General features: G+C 42.3%; 1 protein-coding gene across 2 annotated transcripts in view; it reads left to right on the top strand.

The window, feature by feature from the left end:
* Positions 1-4,474: 4,474 nt before the first annotated feature.
* Positions 4,475-21,922, top strand: part of TNFSF11 (TNF superfamily member 11) — a gene marked incomplete at both ends in the record, with an annotated part of 30,786 nt that continues 13,338 nt past the window's right edge. The window contains 2 exons of one of the 2 annotated variants that reach the window (XM_080799226.1): positions 4,475-4,705; positions 11,625-11,796. In XM_080799226.1, the coding sequence (XP_080655352.1) occupies positions 4,475-4,705; positions 11,625-11,796 (403 nt within the window). The remainder of the gene's footprint in view (positions 4,706-11,624; positions 11,797-21,922) is intronic. The other variant, XM_080799227.1, reaches the window with a different exon arrangement.

A 21,922-nucleotide genomic window follows, 5' to 3' on the forward strand; every position in this document is an offset into this window, starting at 1 on the left:
ATGGTCCTTTTTCCTTTTCATTCTCCCAAGAAGGTACAGTGGAGTTTTCTACAGTCTGTATGATGTTCAGTAATTTTTTTTAAAGATTTTATTTATTTATTTGACAGACAGAGATCACAAGTAGGCAGAGAGAGAGGAAGGGAAGCAGGCTCCCTTGCTGAGCAGAGAGCCCAATGCAGAACTCGATCCCAGGACCCCGGGATCATGACCTGAGCCGAAGGCAGAAGCCCTAACCCACTGAGCCATCCAGGCGCCCCAATATTTTTTTTTAATGTTATGTTAGTCACCATACAGTACATCATTAGCTTTTGATGTAGTGTTCCATGACTCATTGGATGTCCAGTATTAAAGCAGATTAAATACAGAAATGGATAAGCCAGATAATAATGGGATTTTTAAAAATGTAAAACAGTGCCACTTTTCTCCCTACTTAAAAAAATATAAATGACTTTTTAAAAAGGTTATTATTTATTTATTTAACAGAGAGAGAAATCACAAGTAGGCTGAGAGGCAGGCAGAGAGAGAGGGGGAAGCAGGCTCCCTGCTGAGCAGAGAGTCCGATGCGGGGCTCCATCCCAGGACCCATGAGATCATGACCTGAGCGAAGGCACAGACTTAACCTACCACCAACCCAGGTGCCCTATAAATGACTTTTTAAAATAAAACTCTACTGTGTTAACATGTTAATAGATTTTTAAAAAACCACTCAGTTTAGATTTCTACTATGCCAAATATTCACAGATGCAACTCACATGAACAAAAGTCCTTTGGGGTCCTCATTAACTTTTAAGAATAGAAAGCAGTCCTGAAACCAAAGAGGGTGAACACCACTGACCTGGCAGAGTCACTGGTCGTGAGTAACTGGTATTTTTGCTTGCCCAGTAACACAGCATCAATTCTTTGTATTTGATCTCTGCAATTTAATTTTCCTTTGGGAGTTATGTCTCCTCTCCTCTCAGCCCATAGGTTCCAATTGGGTTAACTCAATCCCTTGGCTCAAGGGAAAGGCATCTGATGAAGGCCTGTGTCCAACCATGCCTGAATCTAGACCTAATGCTACATTTTTCAACTACATGCACCAATAAATCAACCCTTGACTCCAAAGGATTTTCATCTTAATACACCAGGGTACCAGGAAATGCAGCATGAAAAATGTTGATCTGGTCGTGTTGAATGTAGCTGAGTATTATCATAAACTTGAATCTTCAATAGTGATTTTGGTCTTGACATCTCTTAATACCTTAGTTCACTAGGGCTCTGACTTAATTATTTTGCAACTTAATAACAAAGTAACTACTTAATTGATGTATTAAGGTAATAATAAATCTATATATGAATTCACAGTAAGTAAGACAGACATGTTCAATTGGGAAGATGTATTAAACGAAGAATTATAATAACATAATGATTCTCTGCCTAATATAGACCCCTGGTCACTCTCTCCCTCAGTAGCTATTATTCAGGGATTAGTTTTAATCATTATCTTTGCCTAGGAAGTCTGTTCTGACTCTCGATAATAGGTTGGCACCTCCCCCGCCCCCGGCCATTACTAAAATGTTCTCATCATTCTTGCACTTTGGTTTTGGAACCCTCGTCATAGTTTTAGTTAATTATTTGATGATTTGTTTTATATGTTTCTTTTCCACCAGACTGTAAACTGCCTGCTTATCTTGATCACTGTGTCATTAGGTGTATGGTGGGTTTCCAGGAATGTATCTGTGAGTGAGTGTATGAGTGTCATGACAGGAGGAGTTAAGGGTGCTGTGGGGGCATAAAACAGAAGGAGCTTACCCAGGTCAGGGGAATGGAGCGGACTCCTGGAGCAATGATACTGGAGCAGAAAGAGGAAGGATGAGTAGGAGAATCACCCAGCTGTGGAGAGAAGGGAGACACACCACAGTGACGGGTAATATTCGAAACTGATATAGAACAGGAGTCTTGAGCCAGATTGTGAAGGACCATTGGAGGTGTGTATCTCAAGAGTTTAGGCTTTATACCAATGATACCTGGAAGCCATTAGAGGGTTGGAAGTAGGGAAATTATATTTCTTTTTGCTTTAAAAGGGAATCCCATTCAGTGTGTGCAGATATGTTGAGGGGCAAGCAAGGCTGGAGGAAGTGGGACCGGTTAGGTAACATGATTAATTAGGAAAACAAACAAAACAGAACAATGTGGCTTAGACTGGGGTGGTGGCAGAGTCTCCATCAATCATATTTTTACTTGAAACATATTTACTTTGCACCCATTATATACCAGGCAACATTCTAGGACATGGGGATATAGAGATGAATAGTACAGATAAAGTTCTTGAGCATGTGGGGTTTATGTATTGATTAAGATGTGGAATGCTGACGAATGAATAAGCAAGTAAAGAGGCTGGAAAGTTCATTACCTTCAAAGAAGCAACAAGGGGAATGTCATTAATTTCCAATCCAGCCTATGCATGCCAGAATACAATGAGATGGAATCTTTAGGGTACTAAAGGAACGTTAAGTCCCAAGCAGTAGGAATATCACATGAAGAACTCTGTACAAATATAACATGTGTCTAATATATGAAGCTACTGCATCAAACATACCTGAACATGATTCAGAGATTCGAGGGTCCCTCTTGTAATCTGAGGATCATGATGGCAAGGAATAAAAACGTGTAAAACACTGGAAAAAATCGAAGGGATTACAGAGAGGTCGTGTGGGTTTAGTTGTTGTTGTTGTTGTTATTACTATTACTATTACTATTTTTGAGAGATAGCGTGTGCACATGCACTTGCTGGAGGAAGGAGGAGGAGCAGAGAGAGAGGGAGAGGGAGAGAATCCCAAGCCGGATCCACTCTGAATGCAGAGCCCGACACAAGGCTCAATCTCAGGGCCCTGATATCATGACCTGAGCTGAAATCAAGGAGCCACCCATGCGCCCCAGGGGTTTAGTTGTTATAATGCACTTTAAATTTCTTTGATCCTAATAAAGATTTACCAAAAAGTTGAAATACAGGATTGTTTTCCAAAAGAAGAATAAAAAGGAAAAAGAGGAGGAAAAATACCATCTTATCCTCAAAGTTAACAAACAAAAAGTAGGGAAGAGGCTCAGGTCTGCATGGAGTAGAAGAATAATGTGAATTATTCTACACTGGAGTTTGAAAATTTTTTTCCCTTCTTTTCCTACCAAACTTGTTATACATACACATATAAATGCTAAAAGCATTTTTTTTTAAATTTGAACAAACCATTTCATTTGTACAGATGCTTTTTAAATTCTAACCCAGTTTCTCTTCTTCAACATGTGCTGTGTTCTAAGCCTTCACCTGAGCGGATGAGCTTTACTAACCCAGGGTTGTGTCACTTGTGAGAAATCTTGTCTGGAAAAGGGCCCACTAGAGAAGGATGCAGAAAGAGAAAAGAGGGTTTCTAAAAACTCGTGAAAGTTTTCTTTAGGGATGAACTAACGTGTCACTTACACTTTCAAACTTGTGGAACATTCATCTTTCTCCATTCACAGTTAGGAGCTCTCCTGCGGCTCCCTACATCTTGGTGTACACCCCTCTTATCTTTAGGATCCTGAAGGAAAACAACCGTCAAGCAGTAGGAATGGCATGTGACGAACCCTGTCGGAATGTAGTATATGGTCCTATATAGGAAGCTACAGGAGCCTACCCTGCTCTCTGGACTGCTTCCTTTTCCTAGCTCAGAGTTGGCGCCTACAGGTTCTCTGCTCCCACATTCAAAACTGCCACTTGGAGGGTGCAGAAGAAGGGATTTGGGGCAGGAGTTCTGGTTTTCTAAGGTTGCCAAGATAATTTGGAACCTATATTTAGAGTCATGATAGAGGCTGCACCCTCAGAATCCCCAAGGATATTCCTGGCTCTATTTCTTTCGGGGTGATGGAGAGGAGGAAGAGATCCCCAAGAGATCATCAAGTCCAGCTTTCTCAATTCTATAGGAGAAACTGAAGCTCTGGGAGGCTGACTTGCCCGGCGCAATGTCTGTATCCTTATCCTTATCCTTAGGATAAGGATAAGGATAACCTTTATCCTTATACGGAGGGCCCTTTGCATCTCCTCCCGGCCCATCTCTTGGCAGCTCAGGATGAGCGAGTGGCGTCTGGCTCCGCTAGAACAACCCACGGCCCTCTCCTCTGAGAGCGCTGATGGGGAAGAGGCCATTCAGTGAGAGTAAGAACGCGAGGGAGGAGAAAGGAAGGAAGGGGAGCCAGAGGTGGGAGTGGAAGAGGCAGCCTCGCCCGGGGCTGATTGGCTCCCGAGGCCAGCCCTCGCCAGCGGTTTATAAGAGTTGGGGTAGCCGGGCGCCCTGCCCGCTCGCCCGCGCGCCCCCCGAGCTGCGCCCGGCTCCGAGCGCCCCACGTCGAGGCCCGCCTGGCCCCGCGCCGGCTCCGCGCTGTCTTTGGAGTTGGTGGCGGGCAGAGGCAAGGGAGGGCGCCAGCCAGGGAGGCGAGCGCCGCAGCCAGCCGGCCGAGCGCCATGCGCCGCGCCAGCCGAGACTACACCAAGTACCTGCGCGGCTCGGAGGAGATGGGCAGCGGCGGCTCGGGCGCCCCGCACGAGGGCCCCCTGCACGCGCCCCCGCCGCCCGCGCCGCCCGCGCCGCACCAGCCCGCCGCCGCCTCCCGCTCCATGTTCGTGGCCTTCCTGGGACTGGGGCTGGGCCAGGTGGTCTGCAGCGTCGCCCTGTTCCTCTACTTCAGAGCTCAGGTGAGTACCCGCCTCCCCGGAGGTCCGCCCACCTCATCCCTCCCGCGTCTGTGGGAAACTGAGTCTGGACGCCGGGCTCGGCTCCCCCGATCTTGCATATGCCGGAGGGGAAAGTGACTCCAAAGAGAGTGCGTCCGACTCGGGGACAGCCCGGCGCGCTCGCCTCTGCAGTCCGCTCCCGTCCCTGGCCCGCAGCGCGCGGAGGCTGGGCTCTCCTGGCCTGTTGCGTTTGAATTTCCCCCGCGATGCAGCATTGGCCGCTCACCTCTAATGGATGATTGCACGCTCCCCCTACAGACCCTTCCATTTCTAATTTGGAGCTAAGAATGAACTGCACAGGGGCGCCTGGGTGGCTCAGGGGGTTAAAGCCTCTGCCTTCGGCTCAGGTCATGATCCCAGGGTCCTGGGATCGAGCCCCGCATCAGGCTCTCTGCTCGGCGGGGGGCCTGCTTCTCCCTCTCTCTCTGCCTGCTTGTGATCTCTGTCTGTCAAATAAATAAATAAAATATTTAAAAAAAAAAAAGAATGAACTGCACATCCACTTAGGGGAAAAATCGAGCGCTTAGGCGGCGACCCTTTCCCTTCCCGCCCACCACCTGGAGAGGGTTTGGTCCTGGGGCTGGCTGCTTTGCCGGGGTGTGGTGGTGGTGGGGGAGCTCCGGGCTGCGGCGCTGGAGGGAAGATCGCGTGCGGTGCTTGCACTGCAGACAGCCCCTGAAGCAACGGGTGGTGATGCCCACCCAGGGCGCCAGATGGGCCGAGTGACACAGCGCGGCCAGAGCAGCCTGGTTGTGGGTCAGTGGAGAAAGAAGAGGGAAGGATCCTGTGCCGTCCCACTGAGGTGGGCAGAAGAAGGAAGCAAGGTGTGTGTGATGGTGGTGAAGTTCTCACCCCTGACACAGCCTCGCTGCCATCTGGCCAGTAAGTAAACTGCTAAAAGATGAGAAAGAGGGCTGGGAAACTGCAGGGAAAGATAGTAGAAAGGAAGGGGTAAATCTGTAATATTATGCTTTCTGGTGGTTTATGCTCTTGTGTTTTCTTGGAAATTGCAGTGCAGTTGGTTGGATTCATTCAAATGTTCTTGTCTGGTGCTGTGAACTCTTTCTCAGAGGAAGTGGAGGGCTGACTGTGCAAAAAAAAAATTTATTTTTTTTTTATGGGAAAAGAGAGTTGGGTTTGGACTCCATTGGTTTTCAGATTCAAAGGTGATTACTAAACCAAATTGGATGCATCAAAACATGGCATTGCTTGGATTGTATGGGTTTTTGACATGTGCCAGAGTCTTGAACTCCGTTACTTGTAATGATAGGCTTTTTGTTAAATATTCATTATCCACTGTTTTGTGTTTTATAGAGCAAGTCTGATTACCTACTTTTTAAAAAGGTAGAAATACTATGAGCAATACTTTAGGACACTTGTATTTGCATCTTAATTAAAATAATCTCTATTTATTGAGATTTTTTTCTTAAAAAAAAAACAACTTTTGTAACAAAGACTACACACATCTATATGAAAGTGATGAAATGTTTTTCTTTCATCAGAGGATGCTGCCGTCAGGAATGAGTGGTTCACCCATGTTCCCACCCAGTTTTCTCCTCCCATGTACAGTCTGTATATACTGAGGGTCTACACTGCAGATGAAACTATTAAGTGCTATGGAATGTGAGTTAAGGATCATGAACTCAACATACAATGTCCACCTACTATGTGCATCGCATAGTGCTAGGTAATGGAGGGACCTATAACAAAAGACGTAAAATTCTTAGTCAAACAGGAGAGCAGCATTCAAAAAAAGGACAGAAGTTGTAAGTGTTCCCTACTACTTTTTTCTTTTCTAACACCTTAGGGATATGACATTTCGTAGCAGTGATAGTGAAGTGAGTATTCGGCAGCAAAAGAGCAGTGGGGAATGAATGAGCTCTAGGGAAGATAAACAGCTTAGATTGGTGGGAACCATGGAAACGGGTGTGGCCATGTAGAAAAAGAGTGGTGTGCTGGGCACTTAGGACAGACGTTCTGCTTCTCCAGGGCATTCTTCATGGTCTGGTAGGCTCCAAGGGGCTGTCTGATGATCACTTACCATAATTTAGCCATCTTGATGTTACATGAGTAGTAGTGAAGTGCTCAACACTTCTTTCCAAAGTAAACAGGCCAATTAGTAAGCCTACCTGGAAAATTCTCATTTACAGATTTTTTAAAAAGTTATTTATTTATTTATTTGACAGACAGAAATCACAAGTAGGCAGAGAGGCAGGCAGAGAGAGAGGGAGGGAACCAGGCTCCCTGCGGAGCAGAGAGCCCACTGCGGGGCTCGATCCCAGGACTCTGGGACCATGACCTGAGCGAAGGCAGAGGCTTTAACCCACTGAGCCACCCAGGCGCCCTCATTTACAGATTTAATGTCATCAGATTTTACAGATATAGTCATGGGTCTCTCTAAGGCTTATGCCAAATATATTAGCCATGACTCCTGAAACCCGTTTTTGTACTGCATTTTAAAAGGGGTGTCTTCTTTAGGGAAGAAGTAATATCGGGAGCAGTGTGTTCATTGGAAGACACATAATGAGGTTGCATTTTACTGAGTATATAGTATCTACCTTTGATACTTAAAGGAGTCCTAATCATTTACAGATACCTTCTGAAGTAGGTACAAATAAAATGCTATGATGTCCGAATTTGTTTCAAAATAATAGGTGGGGAGGGTTCGGGGTAGGGAAGTGCTTGCTTATAGATGAAATAGGATTGGCCATGGGTTGATAATTGTTGAAGCTTGGTGATAGGTTTGTGGGAGTTCATTCTACAATTCTTTCTAGTTTTATGTATGCCTTTCAAAGTTTTTCTACCTAAGAGAATAGACTCATTTTGAGCCATCACTAATGTAACATTTTTACTCATATCAACTCCTTTAGATTAGAACTTGGTACCAAATAAGAGATTTTATTTATTTATTTATTTTTTTCTTTTTAGTTCCACTAAAGTTGTATCAACTAGTTGGGGTTTCTGAATGCATCTAAATTAGAGTGAAATCATTTAAGATCAAATAACATGTTTGCAGTTTATAGTAAGCAAACGAGAAAAAGGAGCCTGTTTTATTGCTTTTTTTCTTAAGGGGGGGGTTGCTATGTAATTCTTAAAGAAAAAAAAAACAGTTAATTTAGTTTTATATGTATTTAGAAGAATGTCCAGGATAGTGTAAAAATTGCAGTGACTTTAAAAATTCTTTCCCCTTCTCAACTCCTGTTTGAGTAGTTAAAAATGAATCAGCCTCCTGAATGTTTGCAGATCGCCTGTGCCCAGATTGAAAAGAAAAAAAAGTACTAGATCTAAAGTAGATTGGCTTTTCCTCCACCAACCTTGCCAAAGAAAAAAATAGCATGCGGTTTGTGCTATATATTTACCACATAGTATTCATACTTTGGTTTGCAAAGAAGAAGAAGGGGAAAAAAACCTTCCAAAAAGTTGCTTGTAAAATGTATGCGTGTGCGTTCTCTCTTTCTTTTCTTTTTAACATCCATATAACCATATTCAAAGTTTGGAGTTTAGCTACATGATAAAGTTTTCAGAAAACTCAATCTCTGTTGCCCTTTGAACTCCTTCCCCTAAACCCCGAGTTTGCACACCAACCTCCCTGGCTGTTTGTTCCCCAAACCAGAGAGCAGTCACTACTTCGACTCTGATGTGCAGGCTGCCTGTTTGAGGAAACAGATAACCAAGTAGCACAAATGTCAAGCATCCTGCCTCCTTTAACCCTACGCATGATTACATTTCAAGGAAGTTTTTTTGTTTTAAAGACTTTCATTTCGAATGAACTGCATCATCTGATAAATGCATTTTTAAAGTCTTTTAAATCAGATATTCAAGGTTTATAAATGTTCAGACATTTCTAGGTACAATGAATTCATTTGTAACTAAGTTTACAGTGGTTTTTTTTTTTTTTTTTTTTTTTTAATGAGCTTCTTTGTTTCTCTGTTGAGTACAATAAGTTCAAGGATGGAAGAATTGCCCGTTTTGCTCACTACGTCATTGACAGCATCAAGCCCAGGGCCTGGCATGTTCAATTTACTGAAGAAACTTTTCAAATGATTTACAACACTAGAAATTTGCAATATGGAAGTTATCTAATGAGTAGCTAAACTAGACTAAAAAGTAGCATTTTTTTCAGTGATACAAATTCCCTTCCCGGGCTCTGGTGTCTGGAGAGAGGGTGTAGGACAGGAGAGTCCTTGGTTCAGTCACTGGACCAGCACTATGGAATGCCCCACACCTTGCCCTGGGGTCTTCCCAGCATGGAGACAACCAGAGCAGAGTCCCCCCACACCCCCTCTGCAGTGTGGGGGCTGCTGGTTTCCACTCCTCAACTCCTCTCTTTTCTCCTGGTCTCCATTTTTGGGAAGGGGGAGCTACAAGACACTGGAGCAGGAAAGATGTTCGGTTGCAGGGTGACAAGACATTTCTAACAAATGGCTTTTAAGTAAACAAAATAAATTACTTTATTGAACTTAATGATGCCATGCTTTCATGATTTCTTTTGGGAAAACAATTGATGATTTTTATATACGTTTTAGTCCTCATGTTACCTTCCTAAACAATGGTTCTCCAGCGCACATTTGAAGCCCTTGGGGAGAGAGATTTAGTTGGCGCCTGCCCTCAGGGATGTGGGTTCTGTTGGCCGGAGGTGGCATCTGGGTATGGAGACTTTCTAAGAGAGAGGGGACAAAATCTTTGTGTTACATTTCTTTGCATCAGATCATTAGTCATCATTATTGTCACAAGATTTTTGTACTAACAGCTATTGCTTATGAAAAAACAATTAAAATTGTTTTCCAAGGAAATTTTGAGACATTTTACTAAGCAGAAAATCTCTATTTATACCTTTGATAGTTGAAAGCATTTCTTCTCAGACTTTCATTTACATAGAAAGTACCAGGGATGTAGTTAGGAGGCAGATTCCCAGGCAGCATGCCAGGGACCTGCCTTTCCAAGACTCTAGTGCAGAGTCTGCATTTCCAAGGAGCTCCAGGTGAGCCTGTGAAGCTAACAAGTATTCAGACTGTACTTCGAGTAGCGACAACATGGTGGACAACACTGCTTCTGGTTGATGGTCCTTGGTCTGTCAGCAGGCCTGGAGCTCAACCAATTTCAGGGTCCCCAGGCATTTCCCTCTGATCTCCGCATTGTTCCTGTAGCTCAGAAATTTCTGGTGGTGAGCCAACTGAGGCCTTGGCATGATTCTTCCTTCTTGAGGTCTGAACCCAATGACCCTTCATATCAGCTGCCCAGGCTTCTCTAATTTTGTGGGAAAGTTAGTGGCTTAAGTGAGCTTTAAAAAAAAAAAAAAAGAAAAGTGTGATCGAAAATCTTTCCTAATATAAAAACTCACATGTTCTGATTTATGCTGATTATTTTAAAGAAAATATGGAAAATAAACACGGATTGCAAATAGTTTTGCTTTGTGAAGGACACCTCTCCCATAAGCAAGACTGAAATAAGAGAATCTGTATTAGTGGGCGCACATGTGTTGAAAGGTTATCATTCATTTCGAGAATCTCAGATATGGGTAGAGTACTTACAAGTTTTTTTCTGATGGTTGGTTAATAAACCTGTGCATCTTTTTGATTACCTTTACTAAGATAAACCAGGCACTGAGAGAGCTGGTATTAATTCACTGAACTTATATTATAAACTTCTATAATTGTTCCTTTCTTCATCCGGTTTGTATCTAGTAATGAGCAAGGACACATGAGGTACCTTAAATTTTTGAAAGAAGAAGACAATCAGTTAAACAATTATTATTAAGACAATTGATAGTTAATTATCTCTACCCTTTACTTGGCAGTTGAAACTGCTACAGGGGTTTGTCAGAACCCCGGGAGGAGGGGGAAGACAATTTCAAGAGTAATACTTAAAAACATGTGTATGCATGGGCGCCTAGGTGGCTCAGTGGGTTAATAAGCCTCTGCCTTCGGCTCAGGTCATGATCCCAGGGTCTTGGGATCGAGCCCAGCATCTGGTTCTCTGCTCCGCAGGGAGACTGCTTCCTCCTCTCTCTCTGCCTGCCTCTCTGCCTACTTGTAATCTCTGTCTGTCAAATAACTAAATAAAATCTTAAAAAAAAAAAAAAAAGGTGTGTAAGCAGACAACCAGCTAACAACTCAATGGGGATATTTTGGGTGGAACAATCCCTAACATTAGAGGAATTTTCACCCCCCCTCACCGCCCACCGCCAGTATCTGTCCATACAGCCTGCTTACCCCATGCAGCCCTCTTCATCCCATGTAACACTATCACCCTCGATAGATGTCCCACACCAGGTTAAGAAACACGGATGAGAGTTTCAACAAAAAGGGAAATTATGAAAAAAAAAAAAAAGGAAATTATGCTTCTGGCTTTAGGTTTTTGGGGCTCCCTAGGAAACGGATTTCTCCCTCCCTTCTTTGGTTAATTAAAATATACATTGATTAAGAAAAAAAGGCCAGACAAACATGGTGGCTAAAGATGGTGTTTATTTCACCTGGTTTTTGTAGGCTTCGTACTTTGAGTATCCAAGTGAGTTTCATCACCCTAGCTAGCATGCTGGGTATGACTTAAAGAGAAAAAGCTTTCTCTACCTACACCGGCCCCGTGTCATTATCCTCAACCCTCCTTGCCCCCATGAGAATTACACACTGGCAGACAATTTTGATCATTTCCTCACAATTCACACGTATACACTTGTGTTGTGAATCATCGCTATTCATCAAAATGAATTAGAAGTCAATGTTTCACCAACGGGAGGGTAATTGTACTCACTATTAATTGTTGAGGACATAAAGACTCTTGCAAGAATGAATTTTTTTGTCCTTAAGTCAGTCACGCTTTATTAAATAGCAGAATGATCAATGATAATTACTCTACGTTCTGAATTTTTTTTTTTCCTCAGATGGATCCTAATAGAATATCTGAAGATGACACTCACTGCATTAATAGAATTTTCAAACTCCACGAAAACCCAGATTTGCAAGACACAACTCTGGAGAGTCAAGACACAAAATTAATACCTGATTCGTGTAAGAGCATTAAACAGGCCTTCCGAGCAGCTGTACAAAAGGTGAGTCCACATGGGGCTATAAGTCAAGGGCCGCAGTGACCCTGCTAATACCGAAAATTAATACTGGCTGAGTGTTGTTGACTCTGGTCTTTTTCATTTTAATAATTTGTAAGAGAGCTACAGAGAATTTTTGTAAGAGATTAGTAGAATTCTTTTGAAGTTGGTAGTGGCTTATTATGGGGACCGGGGACTTTCACGCACATATTCTTGGCAGAAGATTTTTTCTTTTCTTTTTCTTTTTTGTTAAGAGGAATCATTTAAATTCATACAGTGAAGGAGGACAAAGATAGTTTGTGGTATTCCCTGGGTCAGTTTGCTGGTGTGAATTGCCACCCTGGAAACTATTCCCTCAGTTTATAGGACTCACGGCTATTTCCTTGACATTTGGTTTTGTGAAGGTGGGATCTCCTATTCCACATGTGTTGGTCCAGGACCCTGTTAAGAATAATTGTAACTGGTCCATGGTTATCTCCCGTGGTGACGAGGTAAGCAAGCAGAGCAGGAAGTGATGTGGTGGGCAAGGTGGAGATTCTGTGTCCATCGTCTCATTTTCCATGGGAGCTGAGTGAGAAGGGAGGAGATGGGGATGGGGGACACTGGTGACTTCTCTGACACCGATAGCTCCAATTGAGAAACACTGCAATTAATAACTGTGTGTCCTGCTTTTCTGAATAACATCACTTGAGAATTTGGCAGCTGTGGAATTATTTTCCTTACTGACTCCACCAGAAGCTGGGTAGAACCCAGTGACTCCAGTGCATGTCTGCTCACACACATTGTGTGTGAATTCTTGTATCGACCCCTTTATCCCAGCCCCTAGTTTGCAACTCCCTGGGCTATCTCCGATCATCTTAGGGTAAATCCTAAAGTTGTCAAACTCCTTAAATCTAAATTGGATTTTAATTCAGTTTATTTTTTAAAAATCCGCAGATAATAATAGCATTTTTTTTTTAAAGGGTATGTGCCAGAGGTAGAGGTTGGGAGATGAAGCTGTTTTGTATACGAAGTTGATATTTGCTGTATTTTGTCAAATCTAAGATACCACCAATTTTCAACTTACATTAGTATTTCGTGCATCACAAAAAAAGAATGAAGTGTTGACAAAAATATTAAACACAGGGGTGCCTGGATGACTTAGTTGGTTAAGCGACTGCCTTGGCCTCGGGTCACGATCCTGGGGTCCTGGGATCGAGTCCCTCATTGAGCTCCCTGCTTAGTGGGTAGTCTGTTTCTCCCTCTCCCTCTGCCTGTCTCTCTGTCTCTAATGAATAAATAAATAAAATCTTAAAAAATATATTATACATGATCATCATAGATTCTGTTTGCATCTTAATTTCAGAGTTACTAAAATATAAAAAAAATGCATCAGAGAATCAATGAAATATATATTGCTCTAATATCTATAAGAGCATACTGGTTATAAATATTACATTTTTGTTATAATTTAGTATATAGGTGCTTAGCATTATGCAGCAAATACATATTTTAAAGTGTGGGCTTAATTTGATCTTTTTATTTATTTAATATATTTATTTAATTTTTGAGCTATAAAAATAACAACTCTGCTAATCTATTCATTTTTATTCTTTTATGTTTCATTTTCGTTGGTCTGTTTTCTTATCCCATCTCCCAAATAGTGGGTAATCTGTCTATAAACAATGATTTACATATACTAGAGATAATCTATTAGTTAAAAACTGAACCCCTAATTCAGGTAATTCTGGTTAAGTAAATGACCGTCTCCTAATTTTCTGTGTCCCACATTGTACCTCCTTACAATGAAAAGATAAGTTTTTAATTTCACGGGTGTCCTGGTTCTTAAAAATTATCCTCCGGGTTTTCTTCTGGATGAGCAGGGACAGCCAAAATAATTTGAAAATAAAGAAGTATTAAGAAAAACAGATATCATTAACATTTATTTAGGGGAATGCAAAAGTGATTCATCTGAACAGGTCAAGAGAGAAAAACATTAGCATCTCGTAGATACCAAAGAAGAGGATGACAAGATTTCGTATTTATTTCTGATGTTTAAAATCCATTAGAAAACAGAACCAGATGTATTCTTGATGTTTTTCTAAACATCCCAAACAAAAAGTTAGCTAATGATGAAAAACAGAAACATTTTCTTAAAGTCAGGGACACAACAAAGATGCCTAATGTCCCCCACATTAACATTGTTCGGAATATACTAGCTAATGTACTCACAGAAGGAAATAAAATAAGAAAACCTGTGTATATATACATATGCATATATGGAGAAGGCAAGATTTGCATACAAAGATTGCATTGTATACTGGGGTAAATTCGAAAGAACTAAAAGCCTGGAAGCAGCATCAATCCATTTGTAAAAATTAGTAAGTAATAATCACTAGCTGTCCCCATTCCAAACAAGTAGAAAGCAAATGAAAAATTCCGTTCATATTTTTTAAACAGCCCTAAAAATAAACTGAACAAGGCACAGACAAAAGCTTATGGAGATAATACTAGAAAACTCTACAGAGGCATTTACAAAGTAAAGACGTACCTATGCAAAGCCCTGATCTGTGGGAGACCAAACACCATAGAGTAGATTTTATGGGATCGGTGTGAATGCATGTGTGCATGTAATTTAGTACAGTATAACATTATGTTAAATCAGTGGGCATAGTCTGAATGATTCAACTATGGCACTGGGAGGATTTGTTTACTATTTTTAAGAAGTAATAGACATACCTCATGTCCTAAGTGAAGACAAAGTCCAGCTAGAGAGAGTATTGGGGGCCACTTCTCTTGCCTCAGTTTCTGCCCCTACCTGCCTGATCAGAACTTAACACCTGGTCTTTGTCCTATTTCCTTTGCACTTTCTAATTGACTGTCTAGATAGGATGACGGAACAGTTTGTCTTTGAAATGAGCAATAACGGCAGAATTTTCACTATTTTAGGAGCATGTTGCAGACATGGTGCCTCGTTCCAAATAAGCAACACTGTTATAAGAGATTCAGTACCTGGCCAGACAAAGGAGAAAGAGCTGTGGGCAGACAGGAATAATCAACTCTTCTCATTAAAGGCACACAGTTTTTGTTTTTGTTTTAAATTTTTATTTATTTATTTGATAGGCAGAAATCACAAGTAGGCAGAGAGGCAGGCAGAGAGAGAAGGAAACAGACTCCTTGCTGAGCAGAGAGCCCGATGTGGGGCTCAATCCCAGGACCCTGGAATCATGACCTGAGCCAAAGGCAGAGGCTTTAACCCACTGAGCCACCCAGGTGCCCCAAAGGCACACAGTTTTAATTACAGATTAGTATTATTACAGTATAATTACAGATTAGCATTATTTTTAAATAATAATTAATTAGTATTATTTATTTACAGATTAGTATGACTCATAGGATGAGGAGAACTTTATTTTGCTAATAGCACATTGTTTTGTTGTTAAGCTGTAAGATTTTGCCCATTATTCATTGGTAATAACATTACAATACAGGCAATCCTTTTCCAAGAGTAAGAAGCTGTCATGATACACCCATGTGTCTTTGGAGGTAGAAGATGTCATTTCTTCCCCCAGACAAGAGGATCTTTAGGAAGGAGACGAACGTTAACCATACCTTATCATTAGAATCAAGCCGTGTTTATTAAGCGCACTTACTGTGCTAGGCCTGTTGCCATAACTTCTCCTATATCCAAGGACTTACTCTTCTCTTACTCTCGCCAAATAGTGATTTGCCAGCTGTGTTGTCCTTTGATGAGAATTATCGGTTAATATGACATTCTCTACATCTTGCCAAAATAATCAGATTTCACATTTCTCTTGCCAATGCTGAAAATAGAATGGATGTATCCGGCATTCATAAGTAGGTCTATATCTTAGTTTTAGTTCTAATATAGATATCGAGTGAACCCGTAAAACAAAATTACATGTGAGGTCGCAATCATTATTGAAGGATCAAACCCATCTAGTGGTAACAAATGCTAGACATAAGCACAATACTACATTATATGTGTGCAAAAGTGCTGTTTACCCAGCCTGTCTTTGGTCAGACAAGTAATGCTGTTTTTCCCCCTTTTTTGTTTGTGGCTAGGCTTTCTTGGTTTTTTTTCCCCTTTAGCACAGAACTCTGAAAGCCTCTTAGTGATCCAGCCCTACCAACCACAATTTACAAAGTCTATCATAACAGTCTATGACAATAAAGAAAACACTAGCACAAATATGGTGTCCAATTTATAAAGCAATTCTTGTTTCCAGCTTTGGCAGCCTCTCTGGCCTCTGCTAGCCTGAGGAGTGGAGTGGTGAGCTCAGGCCCAAGCTAGGGGCACTCGGTCCTTAGATCTCTCGGCCAGTCTTGGTGAAAAACCATGTGTTTAGGCACTAAATATACATTCTGAGCACTCTGTGCTGTGACTCCGCGTGATTTCACGATGCCCCTTTGTTTATTTCACATGGAGTACCTGTCGGTGAAAAACTTCCTGAAACTTACTATGAAAAGTATTTCAAAGAATGATGTGGAGGAGAGAGATTAATGGGAGATACTCAAGATGACCCCCCAGGATGTGGGAAGGCAGCATAAAGATTTACATGTGTGTGGATTTTTTAATATTAGCTTTTAAAATATTTTTGTGACTCTTCTATAACATACTTAAAATACAGGAATATCTTACTTAATACTTCAGTTAATAAATATTATGCTTGGGAGCATTACAGCTTTTTCCTGAAAGAACCATACATCACAGAGGTCACAGAATGAATCTGTAAACTCCCATCAGGACAAGAACTACAGCTATTGTGCTCACACTTGAATATGTCACACGTAACGTAGTCTCAAGAATGAAGGAAAAGAACAAATAAATGATTGATGGCTTATGGAGCTCTGTGAACTAATATTTTTAAAAGAAGACTGGGTCAATCACCAACTTGTAGAGCCTGAGTGTTAGTATCCTGGTTCTCTTTTATCTGATGTCTTCACCAACGTTATGATTGATTATTATTAATATTGTAACATGAGGCACTTAGGTCTCAGTATAGATACAAAAGTACAGATGATTTTTGTTGAAAGTTATCTCCATCCAGACTTGTCCCTTTAGGCATGTTTTCCTCTGGTCTCTGCAGTTTCACTACAGAATATGAAAAGCCGAAGATGATAATGACTACGAATAACTATCTTTTGTTGGCATATTCTTGACTCATCATTTCCTGGACTCAGAAAGCCTCTGAGCCTCCAAAGGCTTACTGGAAAATGGGGAGTAAAACCAGAGCCATCATTATTGAACAATTAATTCTTACCTGGAATTCTTGTTTTAATCCTTGGGGACCAGTAAATATTTGGTCCCATCTCCTACAGGATTCACAGTATAAATTAGAACTCTCTCCTTCTATGAAGAATGGTGTGCCCAAAGATATTCAGTGCTTTGATCCCTTAGGAATTAGTCACAGTCTACCTGCTGTAATAAGAGAACCCTGATTCATGAATTAAGTTAGGTAGAGTTTTTTCCTCTCCTGTGCAAGAATCCGGGGGTGAGCCAGCCAGGGCTAGCAGGGAGGCTCATCCATTGTCAGCTGGTACCTTCCTACCTTCCATCTCTTGGCCCAAGTTGGCTTTTCCATTTATTGCTATTTCCAGACAGAGACAAGGGATAGAAAAGGCCAAGAGGGGTACCTGGGTGCTGAGATACCACTAGTAGCATCCTCTTGGCTGGAAGTTACTCATAAGACCACACCTGGCTGTAAGGGAGGCAGCAAAATGTTATCTCTAGGCTGAGGAGCCATTTGCACCAAGGCTTGAGGAAGGGGAAGAGGAGAGGCTGCATTCTAGAGGACAGTGGCCAGTCTCCAATACTCACTAAACCCTGTTTAGGCAGGAAAGCAGGCTTACTATATGAGCAGAGTTAACTCCATGAATACATAAGTCTATGAATAATTGAGCTGGCTAAGATTTTGTTTTCTAAGGGTTAAAGTACTTCAGGATTATTTGGATTCCAGGAGAGAGAGAAGATTAAAAGTAGATTTAGTGGTATGCATTTTATGAAGGAGCTTTCAAGGGTTTGTTTAGATCCACATATGGGACCTGTAAATGAACCTTGATTGTCACCTACCCAATTTTTAGTAGGTTTTATGGATTCAAGAACATTAATTTAAAGCCAAAAAGTTTACCCGATGGAAGTAGTTGTGTTCTCCATACAGAGAGCTGATCCTTTAGAATTCTCATGTCAGTTATTACAAGGAGACTATTCCCATTTTAAAAACTGAATTACATAAGAAATCAACTAAAATTTGAGTAGATCTTAACTGCTTATGGAATTGTAATCATTAGCGTCATTTCTCTAGGGTTGTTATATACCATTATCTCTCACTTGCTTTTTAGTTAAATATACACATAACAAACACAAGGGGAAAAATTAAACCCCATTCATTATCACTTTTCCTTTGTATATGCATATGTAGCCCAAGCAAGTTTCTTGTAAACCCACAAGGAAACTTGGGGTTTGGGGGCACTGGTGTTCCCAAATCAAGATGTTAGTCATGTAGTGGTTTTCCAATGGGATTTCTTCTGCGCCATAACAGTTTTGGAAACTGCAATTCAATCAACCCCAATCATATTTAGCATTTATGAAAACTGTCTTTATGGGAAAGCTGAAGTAAGACCCACAGAATTTTCCTACAAAACCAAGGCCATCTACTACTGCCTTTGGCCCAACAATAGGCTGTTGGCTGTGATATGCTCAATCTTAGGAAGACCCAGGGCAAAAGGTAGGAGGGTTTTCAAGAGGGAAGTAACAGTGAGTGGCATCATCAGAGGTGGGCTTATCCATGTGCTAGAAGTATCCCAGGGTGGAAGAAAAGATATTTTGGATCAACATTCTTCAAGAGACAGAGATAAGGAAAGACATACCTGGAAGAGAGCATCTAATTGTGTGGTTGGGGATCTTGACCTACAGTTTTAGGAGTGGATAAAACTCGGGGTCCTCGGCTGGAAGGGAAGGTAGCAAAGGTGAGATTGGATTGCTCCCCACAGAGTGGCTCATCTTAGGGGAGATAGAACATGTGGAACTGGAGAGTGACATTCCCTAGAATGGTGTTTCCCAAACCTGCTTGATCTTAAGAATCCCTTGGGGACCTTGCTTAAAAAAACAAACAAATAAACCAGATTGGTCACAAAAGTTTTGGTAATTCAGGAGTAGACTTTGTGATTTCAGAAACCCTCTCCGAGAAGGACTGGTCTGTCTTTAAAGGAAGGCTTCAGGGCGGGAAGGAGAGAGCCTCTGGGACCAAGGAGGTTTATGAAGCATCCCAAGAAGACGTGAGAGCCAGCAGGGTACCGGGAAGCCTTTGGTGAATTTAATGGTGGATGGGAAGAGTAGGAGTAAGGCTTTGGTATGGAAAAGTGGGTTTTGAAAGTTGCAGAGAGCTGTCTACAGCTCAGATGATGAGACAGATGTTTGTTTGAACCTTTTGAGATTCAGGATCTGAGAGAGTTCTGATCTCACGTCACTTCCTCATCACAAGGCTGCTGCCCTAGTCCCCAATCTTTGCTCTTCGAGGACACTAGGTGGTGGTGTTGGTGGTGGCGGTGATGGTAAATATGATAATGATGACTATAAATCAGGGGACTCATATTCATCCATAGTTTTGGTGAGCTTGGAACCTCTTTCTCCCGGTGCCTATGGCTGCTTCTTATCTGCTTGAACCCTTTCATGGTGAAGGACCATACCATCATTTCCATCATCCCAACTAGAAGCCAGAAGATCATCTCACACTCTCCATCACTAACTCTTTACTTGGCTCCCATCCTGTGAACTCTGCCTCCTCACAGAACCTCCAACTACTGCTACCTAGTCCCTACTGTTGTCACCTTAATGCAGGAGTCGCTAGCACTATTTGTTGCCTGGGTCACTGCAGGTGGCCACCCCATCTATGGTCTCACTGCCTCTAGTCCATTCTCTGCACAGCTGAGTGACTTCTAAAAATCTGAACATGTCCTTTACTTTTCTGCTTAAAAATAATCCTTTGGTGGACCCCGGTAACCAACAGGATAAAGTCTGAGCTGCTGAATATTATATATATTATATATAAAATATAATATATATATGTGTGTGTGTGTGTGTATATATATATATAGAGAGAGAGAGAGAGAGAGAGAGCAGCGTCTTTTGTGCTCTGAAAGCCCTCATTCCAACCTCTGCCTCATTATCTTGTGTGCCATTCCATCACACACCAAGCTTGTGCCCAGTGGCCCTACCATGGTAAAATGCTAGAAGTTCTCTAACCAGTCTATGCCCTTCCCCACTCTGCTTCCCAAAGCACAGTGAGGGCAAAGATGATATCTTTCCTGGAAACACAGCATCTTTAGCACCCCTGTAGGATGCTGCCCTCCCCTGCCCAGCAGCCATCAGTAAACTTTGTGGAAAGGATGGATGGGTGAATGAATGAAAGATGGGCATTCGTGTGTGTGGTCCTTTATATGTTATTCCAGGCCTTTCCTGTGTCATTGATTCTCTGTCTCTGTCAAAATTCAGCTCAGGCGTTACTTCTTAAAGGACTCCTTCCCCCCAACTGATGCCTGCCTGCCTACCTTTGGGTTAAAAGCTTCTTCTGTGTGTGCTCAGAGTTTCTTTATTCAGTCCTGTCATTCAGGGCATCCATGGCAGGAGCTTGGTGTGGGGGTAACACACTCAAATGTGAGCCTTCCAGGACTGGGTGATGTTTAGTTTTTCTCTCCAGTGACAGGCACACAGTAGGTGCTCAGTGCAAGTTTGAAGAACCGGTTTAATGGGTAGTGAGCTCTGCTCATCCCTGCTCATCCCTGGTGTCATCAGATGGCTCTCTGTTTGCTGCTGCCACAAAGATTCCCAAAGGGCTGGAGGTCACTCCCAAGTGTGATGCTTGTCCTGCTTCTTGGAGCGGGGAGTTTCTGCCTTTGGGGCATGAACACATTAAAGGATCTTGAGGTTAGAGGACCCTAACTGGCCACCCTGCCCCTTCCTCCCTGGCCTCATTTGTCCACAGGGGCTGGCCTGGTACCTCTGTTCCCCTTAGCATCGTATTCCCAGCAGTTCAATACTTTGGGGAGGGTTTGTGAGGGTTTGTGAGCCTTCTTCAGAGCCTACAAGGCTCTGTGAATGTCAGAGCTCTGCCAGTGCAAGGGGGCATTACTGTTTCAAGTGGCAGAAGAAATCAGAGACAGGGTAAACAGCGCACCTCACGCAAGATGCACGCCACAGTCACTCCACCGGGCCCTTAGATTAAACTTTGTAACCGAGTACTGTAGTGCAAGACATTCTAAGATTGGGCTCTTTATGAAGACTAATACTGCTGTCATAAGGCTACTTTACGAAAACTCTAGGAGACCCTTAACTGTGGCAGAAGGTTTCTCTTTTAAACCATGAAGGTTAAACAATAAAAACTAATTTTCTCTTCCCAGCATAGCCAGCACACTGCCAGGAAAGCATCACTCGGTTCTAGGAAAACAAGGGCACGCTCTTCTTCAGCCCTTTGGAGGGGAGAGTACATTCTCTGTTTGCAAAAGTGTGTCTTTTCCAATCAGTGGACTTCTTTGGGGAGAAATGAGCCCATACTGACTGTGCTTGGGTGGAAGGAGACCAATGCACGTCTTGGTAAAGTTCTTCACTGAGAAATTTCCAGAAGTGGTCATGGGTTGGTGGTGGCTGATTTAGTTAAGAAGGAAAACAAATTAAGAGGTTAAGAGGTGGGGTGCTGGGGATATGAGCTGCGGATAGAATCTGTGTTGAGAAAACTTTGGGTCTGGGTGAATTCTGTGAATCAGTAGTTTATATTAAGAAATAAAGAATTTGGGGCACTTGGGTGGCTCAGTGGGTTAAAGCCTCTGCTCAGGTCATGATCTCAGGGTCCTGGGATCGAGCCCCGCATCGGGCTCTCTGCTCGGCAGGGAGCCTGCTTCCCCCTCCCTCTCTGCCTGCCTCTCTGCCTACTTGTGATCTCTGTCTGTCAAATAAATAAATAAAATCTTTAAAAAAAAAAGAAATAAAGAATTTTAGGGATCAAAATGTAGAGTTGCAAATGAATCAGAGATGGCTCTTCCTTTCAGGATTAGTGGACCCAATGCCCTATCCATGGGCTCCTCTCCCTGCTGCTAGGTGGGCCCCTGGAGCCAGTCCTCCTCCCCTTACCTCTCACCTA

Source organism: Martes martes (genome assembly GCF_963455335.1).
Source record: "Martes martes genome assembly, chromosome: 3".
Taxonomy (NCBI): Eukaryota; Metazoa; Chordata; class Mammalia; order Carnivora; family Mustelidae; genus Martes; species Martes martes.